General features: G+C 40.1%; 1 protein-coding gene across 1 annotated transcript in view; it reads left to right on the top strand.

The window, feature by feature from the left end:
- The window catches only part of DCAF5 (DDB1 and CUL4 associated factor 5), a 61,894-nt gene that overhangs the window by 33,806 nt on the left and 18,529 nt on the right, over positions 1 to 9,559 (top strand). The window contains exon 6 of the mRNA XM_009073499.1: positions 8,863 to 8,929. Within this exon, the coding sequence (XP_009071747.1) occupies positions 8,863 to 8,929 (67 nt within the window). The remainder of the gene's footprint in view (positions 1 to 8,862; positions 8,930 to 9,559) is intronic.

Here is a 9,559-nt window from a genome sequence, read left to right as displayed (position 1 = left end):
ACTGCTGGAAATGACACACACAATGGGTGCTGCTCTTCTTGTTGAGCTGTTTAAACTAGGCCTTGACTAGACTGATAAAAGCAACTATGAATTCTGGAGGATTTTGACTAATAGGATATTTGATTTAATGTGCATTTGAAAAAGTGAAGTAACATATGTCTGAAGAAGACAAAAGAGGGCAATTGGGGTACATGGAGTTTCAGCCATGTACAGGAGAGTCTCCTTCATATGCTCAGATAAACTTGTTGCTTTCTTTAGTATGTAATAGGAATATTTTCCCTGCCCTAAACGTCATCAGTAAGGATTTCTAACTCGCTGTTGTTCAGGAATAAAATTACCATTATGGCCTTTGTGCATGGCTAAAAGGCAGCTGTAAAAATGTCGATGAACTGTTCCCGATGATGCTTCTGTGAGCATTTAAAACTGCCCCACACAGAGTTGGCTGCTTATAAGATTAGGGATTTAGGGAGTGGGAATACAAAGTTTTGGCTTTGAATTGTATGTACTAGAAGCAATTTGTATTTCTCCAGTCTGCTGTGTCATAGCTTTTCTTTTTCCAGTTCATGAGATAGGCATGCTTCTTCCTGAGGAACAAAGCTTCTGTTGTAAAAGAGCCTTTGGATGTACCTGTTTGGTTCTCAGGCTGAGATGGAAAACTTTAAAGCTCTTTTTTTGTGCCAGTTTCAACTTTCCTGAGAAACAGTCTCAAACAGTACAGGGTGAAAACTGCTGCCCTGACTAGTATGAAAAAAAGCAAACATGTTTCTTAATATCACAGTGCTGTGAGCCCCATTTAAATTTATTAAATATTGCAAAAGAAACTCCCACATAATTTGCTCCTCAGAATTTATTATAAAGCAGAAGATAAAAGCTTGTGTAGATATCCTTTCTTGTAGGTAAACTATTTTCTTAGCCATAAGCTTTCCAAAACACATTTCAGAGAGATCTTCCTCAGTTACATATCGTCTCACTTTAGGTTTTTTCTTTGAAATACATGAATAAGGTTAGTAGCCTGAATGGATCACTGCTCTTTGTGTTTCTAACCCAACACTCTGGTTAACTGCCTTGCAGAGAAGGATTTCTTAGTTGATAATGGTGAGAGCTCCTACAAGGAGAAGCAGCAGTCACTCTGGCTGGGGTTGCAGTCTGAGGGTACAAACAAAGCATTATGCCATGGAGAGGGGAGGTCCTCTACTTTTCTTGGGCTGTACTGGAATCCGTCTGACACCTATAGAGTTTGGTTGGTATACATAAATGAGAATACTATATTGAATGACTCATGGTGATTTGTATGGATTTTACTGTTGTAGCTACTGAATCAGACCACTACTGTGTCAGGGGCACTGATGCTGGCACAAGGCATGTAGGTGGGAACACATCCATTAAGGAAGTCAGCAGATGATCATCAGAGCAGCTTTTCAAGCTGTACTCAGTGGGAACTCTATCCTAAAAACCTAGATGGATCAACATAAAGGTAACAGCCCGACAGAAAGATCAGGAATCACAGAGAGACGGAAATAGTTGACCAGTTGACTGTTGTTCTTTTCTTTATTGCTTAAGGAAAGGCATGCTCTGCTCTGTGGGAGATTCTGTTTTCTTCTTTAATTCCTCTGGTATCACCCATCTCAAACAAGCTGTGTTATCATGCTGATTCCTTGCTTGCTTGATTCTTGATGCTTTTTGTATAGGAAAAAGTCCTTTCCTCCTCCATAATTCTGTCCTTGCCTTGATTCCCTATCTGGTTAGTGGATATTCTAACAACAGAAAGATGAATTGAAAACAAATCTGTGGGTTTTCTACCTGCAGGAAATGCAGACTTAACACTAAATTCTGATCAAATGGTGAATTATCAATCATTTTTAAAGATGGAAAAAGTTGCAGGGGAGTCTCATTTATAAGGAAGATATGTAGAGCAGTCTTGGCACCACTAAAGGTCCAGAAGCAGCTATAAAAAGATTTTTGGTTGTGCTCTGTTAAACCCTTTTCATGCAAAATATGTAATGTATAGCAAGACCTGCATTCCTGGTGGTGATATTCTATATTTATGCACAGATACATATGAGCACACACAAATGCACGTGTGTATAGGAAGTGAGCATTCTTGCTTTTTGCTTCTTTGTATTTATAGCTCACTTTCTTATCCCCCTTGAAACAGTTCCCCCTTGAGAAGCAGATTGTCATGATATCACTGGGATTTTGTTGGATTCAAGGATGAGTTCCTGTTTGGGTTTCCTGATATTTAGTCAGTGAAGTGTAACTATAGTAGCTTTGCTCTAAGTGGCTACTTACAGGGTAGACTGTGCAGTGGCTGCTGTTTGGAAAAGGATATTTCTGGGCAGTCCATAATTCTGGAATCCTCAGGTCCTCTACCAAATTGAAATTGGCTGTTAGGCTTAAAAGTTCTTGGAGACGGAGAGCTGCCACGGAGAACAAAATAGCATAAGCTCTGTTTTCTTTCCTCCTTGGAAAAATACGCAGTTTTTATATTCTTTGTGTAAATGGATTTCTTCTCCTAAGTGCTGATTGCTATGAATCTCAGTCTCTTTTGGACAAACGATGTTTTTCAGACTTCAGAGATGCTTCATGTCACTCTGTGGTTACCCAGTGCATATCCCACCACAGAGATGATGTGCAAGGCAGCTCTTCTCATTTGCTCAAGAAAATTAAGACTTGAGCCTAGCAGACTGCCACCAAACCGGATTCTTTGTCTGTTGTCATAGGAAAAGAACCAAAAGCCTACACCCCACCCAGGAGTTATATTACGTTACATGGAGGGACTGTACATCCTGCCTCTTGAAGGAGATGTGCAAAGCACCAGCATAAATGTTTCAAATTTGGATGCCTCTGAGCTTCTTCCCCAGTGTGTGGATTTTGCATTACTTGAAGAAACTAAGAGACAGCTCACTAAAAGCCTGAGAAACATTCTGTCTATTCTGATGATCTTTTCTGCCCCAACTTTCCTTGGCCCCTCTGAGGAAAGGACAGACATGCTCAAGTGAGTGAGAATTAAGATTTGAGAAATTTAGTCACTTCCAAAGCTGTAAACAGCAGCATGGAATTTCAGTCTCTCTGACAAGATTTTTCCTGTTAATAACTTAGCAGCAATCACTTTTCAAATGGTTATCATTTCTGTACTATTACCTGTGGTCTCATGCATCCATTTATCATTACATGGTGATGGTGCTTTCTGGCTTGTGCTTTTAAGACAATCTCCTACATTCTTCTTGTTCTCCCCTACATTAGTAGGGCCATTCAAAAGACTTGCTGATACTTTTGGAAAAATGTTCCATGTCTGCTAGTCCCCTGTCTAGGGCCAAAAGCTTAAAAATCTCTCTGATGTAAGTAATAGGAAATTTTATGGAAGCAGGAGATGTGGATGTTGGAAACTAAAATGAGGTTTGATTTAGATACTTTTTTAATATATATACTCTATACTCAGTAGTACTTGAGGAAATTTAGCTTGTGGGATTTTGAAAGCTTTCAAACTGGCAGTGGTAAGAACAAAAAAAAAAAAATCCCCAGAGTGGTAGTACTCTGCAAAATGCAATGCTTAATGCTACTGTTAGAGCATTAGCAGCTATAGCAGCAGATTAGATCTCCATTTATTTATATCAACTGCTGTAATTTCCTTGGGGAGAGAGAAAATGAGAAGTTAGAGCGGAATGAGTGGGGAATGCTAGTCCAATGTAGTTCTTCCAGATTCCTGGTGGTAGTTCATTTTAAGCATTTTATGTGGACTTGAAGCTCAGACTGAATTTGTGTTTTCTCCCAGCAGCAGACTCTAACCACGCCTGAGATTTTCTTCCTTCTAAGGCAAACTTCTGAATCAGCAGCTCATAGTCATCTGGAAGCCTTTTCCTGTCATTGTTGCTAACAGCTAGACATAGAAGCTGATTCTGCTCTTCTAAAAAAACTCCAATATTAGCAGCAAGTGTTTTTTCTGTCTAATGTCATGTTCATGTGAGTATTGTAAATGCTGATTTCCAAAGTCCTGGTTAAATACAGCAGCAAAAATGCAGACAATTAAACAGGTGGGTTTAATATTGGTCTCCCCCCCTAGACATCTGAGCTTCTCATGCAATGTCTGCTCTGATTCAGAGTTCAGCACTGCACTGGTTCTTGAGGCTATGTTCTTCTTGGAGTTTGTCTTTGGGGGGAGGGCAGAAGGAGGAGAGTGCATGCTGTCTTAGCCTTTTAGTTCTCTGTGAATGCACATGTTTTTGCCTCCCCCTGGCTTGCCTGCTTGGTTTGATTAGCTGGGTTTTTGTTCTTAAAGTGAATGAATTGAAGGTACTCTGCTAGGAATAAAGTTTTCAACATCTCAGGACCAAAAATCCTTGTTCACAATTGAAGTGGACTCTAACCATATGCAGTATGACATTCTTTCATCTGCCCCACCCCAACTCCTTCCTTTTTTTTCCTTCCTGTTCCTTTCTTTTGAAAAGTCTATTCTCTCAGGATTTCAGCCTTATTAACTAGGGTTTGGTGCACTTCATAGTAATTATTTCTTTGACTTTTCTAGTAGTGGGGACTGACTTTTTCATTTTCTCAATCCTTATTCTTCAACTTTAGACTAGTGAGGAGAACTATTGGCTTATTGTTATACTAGTAATGAATACATCAAAGAAACATTTTCACAGATGTACGTGTAAATGTCCTAGTAACATCAGTCCAGCTCTGCTCTCTAGAGGCCTTAGGTTCCATTGTCTTCTGCAGAAAGTACTAATGGGAATTGAGTTTGTTCCAAATGTCATGGAAGAGACATGTTCCTGGCTTTTGCAGCTTGCGTTTCTGCTCTTGAAGCTTCATGTGGCAGATCTTTCTTGCAATAGCTGCAGTCCTGAAGTTGTTCTGGCAGTCTCTTGGTCCCAGTCTGAAAAGCAGCGTTATACTTCTCAGACCCCTATCACCTCATCTTACAGAAAAGGACAGAAGGAATGCATTTGGGGATTCAATTCTATGTTGTGAGAACAGCAGGAAAACATGCACCCCTACCTCAACATTTTTTGAGTGGAAAACAATGCTGGCTGCTGCAATGGTGGCAGTGGAATGGCAGTAATACAAAATAGTTGGGTATTTTGTGGTATATGATCCATTTCTGGTAATTGCTGGCTGAGCTAACTATCAAAATAAAATTCAAATGTATATATAAAGTTCACTGCTCACAGCCCATTGCTTACAACACCAAACTTGTGTAAATGACTTGGTCAATTGCTACTTTGACATTTACTGATGTCTCACTTGCAAGATTAAACCCATAAGTACTTTTTCAGAACAGCTCAGATCCCAGGCTGAGCTTTGTTCTGCAACTAGACATAATTGCATTGCAGATGCTTTGTTCATTCCTACTTATTTTTCCTTAATTCACTGCAGAATACTTTGGCCAAGCGTGTTTGGTGCACATGTCATTTAGGCTTGAAATTGTAATGAAGTGAAGGACTTTGTGGTCCTTTTAAGTAGGATCTACTGATACTTTTAAGTAGGAACTACCTGAATCTGAGACAGTTGGACTGAATATCTCCACCACTGGAAATACTCAAGAGCTGTCAGGACATGGTCCTGGGAAGCTGTCTCTAGGTGGCCCTGCTTGAACACAGGGATAGGACCAGGTGACCTTCGAAGGTTCCTTCCAGCCTCAGCCATTCTATGATTCTGTGTACTATTTTAAGGTACTTTGTCAGTTTCTTTCTTTAAATTGCCCAAATTGTGATCACCTTAATTTATGCAAATCCATGTGCTGAACTGCAGCTTATGGCTCTGGCTCTGTGCCCTAAGTTTGTCTTCCCACTGGTGTTTTCATGAAGCTGTGATGTCTCATGGAGTGTAAAGGTTTCAGATGGGCATTTTCCTGACACTGCACACTTCTCCCCTCCTCCCTCTTCCCCCTCTGCAACCCAAAACTCAACCCCAATCCACCAAGGCAATTATTCCTGTTTTCACTTTGGTGATCTTTGAAAAAAAAGAGCCAGAAGAGAGCTCTGGAGATCACCTGACTTAAGCTGCTTCTCAGAGCAGAGCATCTTCAAAGTCAGATCAGGTTGCTCAGGGAATTGTCCGGGAAAATTTTGGATTTGCAGGAGTGGAGATTCCACTGCCTTTCTGGGGCCAAGTTGCAGTGTTTGTTATGTCCCTCCTGAATATGCTGTTCCTTTGTGCTCAGCTGGAATTTCCCTTGCTTTGACTTGTGACTGTTGCTTCCTGAGTGTCCGCTGAGTGCCTCTGAGAAGAATCTGTCTCTGGCTGCTCAGCATTCCTTCGAAGAGTGGGAAACTGTTGAGGTCCACTCTGTCCCTTCCCTTTCTCTTCATCTGGCTAAACAAGACCAGTTACCTTAGGTTTTCCTTGTGGGTCATGTGTCTTCCACTCTCTGTCCAGTTTGTTAGTGTCACTCTTGTACTGGGGGACCCAAACCAGACACAATATCCCAGGTGTGGCTTCAAAAGTGACAGGTAAGGGGAATAATTGCTTATGTTGATCTCTGGTTTACACTCTAGATAGTGCATCAAGTTGCTGTTAGTCCACGTTGCTGCATGGGCACTCTTAATGTTGGTATCTCCAAAGCAAGACAGAGTATACTGGGATCAGTGTTTTTGCAGGTGGTATATTCTTGTTTATTGGGCAGTAATAAGTGAGATTTCCTACACAAGTGACCATTGAGTCCTACACAATGCACAGTGTGTTCCTCTGCAAATTATTTTGGAAGCAGATTTGAAGAGTGTCACTGAGTACTTCATTCCCTGCATGTACATAATGTGGGTTTTTTCTGTGCTGTGTGCCCAGTGCAGGATATCTGAAATCTGTCACTTTGGGGCCCTGCCATTGTTGGTTTGTTTGGTTTATGATGTAAAGTGATAAATTACTTTCATATTGAGGAGTTGTTAGAACTAGTTTGGTTTTAAAAAAAAAAAAGGTGCCATGGTCATAAATTGAAGGCACTGAGCTTTCTAGGTGTTTTAATTAGAAGTCTCTGGTTTTTGCTATCTGTCCTTGGCAAATTAGTTGCTGTTTCAACAAAATTTGGTAATAAATAGTAACAAATGGCAACGTCTCTACATAAATGAGACTTTTTTCCATGTAACATTTCTTCTGTGACAAAACATGTTAGAAATGTTTTGTTTCTAGTTGCTGGGAGGTTTCCTATATGAGACCTAATCTGTGGAGCTTTGGCACAGTGGCTCAGCCTGCTGCGGGCCAACGTTTATGAGCAATCAAATGAAAGGGGAAGCACAGATTCCTGGCATCATCAGGTCAGTTTGGCAAGGTAAATTGCCTAAGTGCTTGAACGTGTTGGCTTGTAGAAGTGACTTTCTGGCTTGGAAAGTATGGGTTTATGAGTGATACTGAACAAGTGTGCACAAGCTTTTAAAGGAACTTCTGTTTGATCAGTGCTCCTGAATTGCATTTGTAAGTGCTTACTCACATCCTGCGTCCTTGAAAATGAGAGAAAAAAGAATGGTTGGTTATGATAGTAGGAAACCAGAGAAGGGATTTTAGTGGTTGTTTACTGCATTTTTGTAACTGGAAACATCCAAACACTGCACTAACATAATTAGCATTGCAAATGACTATATGCAAATTTAGTCATATAGTTTTTGTTTATTTGCTTCTCAGTTTGGTGTTATTCCAGGACTTGTCTCCTCGCTGTTCGATGGTACTTTGCCTGATGACTTTATGTATCCTTGGAGAAAGACAGACAGAAACCAGATATATTTGAGCCAAACAAAACAGAATTTGTCTCGTATCAAAGGTTAGAAAAGGGACAAACTGACTCCATTTCTTTCTTTTTTTTCCCCTTCCCTGTAACCTAATAATAATAATAGTAAAATGAAAACCCCAATGCCGTCACTGTATTGATTAAATAGCAGCCTAAAGTCAGTTGAGGGCTAGAGATTTACACTGTCTACTCCAGTATAACTGGAATTGGAATTTGCCCTTGGTTCCACTACATGCCATCATATCTCTAATCTGGGAGAGAAATAAACTGTGCTCCCTGTCATTTATTGGAGAAGTATTTGGAGAAAATTCATGTGTGGTTTGTGGCCTCTCAGAACTGAGAGGCATAAGCTTTTTGCTATGTCAAATGTCACTTGTCATTCCAGTTCATGTTTGTAGTATATTAAGCTACTCTAAATTGCCTATTGCCTGAAGTTCTGCACAGTGAAGAGATTGCTTATCATTCATGCACTGTTGAAAAAGGGCAGCCTAGCATCTCTTCAGTGTAACAAAGACTAGGAATAAAATGGACAGTGTGATAAATGTGGGGAGGGTTTTTTAACCACTTGAGACTTGCTGACCATGAATCTTTAGCTTTGATTTTGTTTGGTGTTCTAGATTATCCTCCGTGACTGAGTCTTGGTAGACATGTCTGGCTTGGTGAGCCATGTATGTTGTGCTTGTATGTAAAGGACATGCTAAGCTCTCTTTGTAGGTATGTGTTTGTTGGAGTCTTCCTTGGTTTTTCAGGAGATGAGAAAAAAGGATGAAAGACTTGATTGTTAAAAAACCACCAGAGTTGCAGGCTGCAAGATAGAGAGTGTGATCTAGACATGCTTGTACTAAAGCCTACCAAAATTCATAGCCTTTTTTCATAGCCTTGTTTAGCAAAGCAAACATAGACTTTGGACAGTAGACATTAGATACATGAAATATGCTTTTGAGTTTTGGTCCATTTATATATATGCAGCCTTTTTGTGCTGGTACTTCACATTCATTTAAAGGTAAGTTGATCAGCAAGGTGCAAAGAATGATACAAATTATCCTTTTTTTTTCTTGTTTTTGGTTTGAAGAAACTAGATCAATAGTAAAATAACATAATTCAAGTGATATGTTGTGGTAAACTGCTTTTATTTTCATTCCTAACAGTACATCCTTTCTGGCTCTGATGACTTCAATTTGTATATGTGGAGGATTCCTCCAGATCCAGAAGCAGGTAGGTTTTGTTGTTCTAGATTTGGGGGGAGCAGGTGTCTTGACAAATACTAGACTGGTTTTTTGAATAAAGTGCTGTTGTCACTCACCCTGTGAATCTAGAGTAATTGTTAGGAAAGCTGGGTAGGGAGAGTTTACAAATGCCTAATCCAATCTCTGGATAACAGTGGCCAATGTCATTTGAATGTTTTAGTGTAATGATTTTCTGTTTATTTCCCTTCTTATGTGATGATCATTCATCACTTAATGAAGCTTGCAGCATAAAGTGGTGCTGGGTTCACAGGGTGCTTCTTAACAGCTCCAGTGCATTGGCCTCTCTCCCCTTCTTTTCCCTCTTACACCAAAATACTTCCACTGATTTTTGAAGCAGAGGAGTTATGCTTTTTTATGTTCTGTGGAGGAGCACTATCTGCTGTTGGAAATGGTGACTTTTGATTCATTTCTGACCCTTTCCCATGCTGGGAAAGACATGCTAAGCAACTTGCACTATCACAGCTTTGTATAGGAGAGGGGTGTTAGAATAAAGAAAAGCAGTGATGTGTGGGGGTGTAACAGGAGTGTTGTGGATGGCACAGTTGGTCAGTGCCTAATTTGACATGGTCTAATATGGTGTAGGGTTTGACAATAGACA

Source organism: Acanthisitta chloris, unplaced genomic scaffold (genome assembly GCF_000695815.1).
Source record: "Acanthisitta chloris isolate BGI_N310 unplaced genomic scaffold, ASM69581v1 scaffold11074, whole genome shotgun sequence".
In the NCBI taxonomy this organism is placed as follows: Eukaryota; Metazoa; Chordata; class Aves; order Passeriformes; family Acanthisittidae; genus Acanthisitta; species Acanthisitta chloris.
This window is presented reverse-complemented; position numbering and strand designations above follow the sequence as displayed.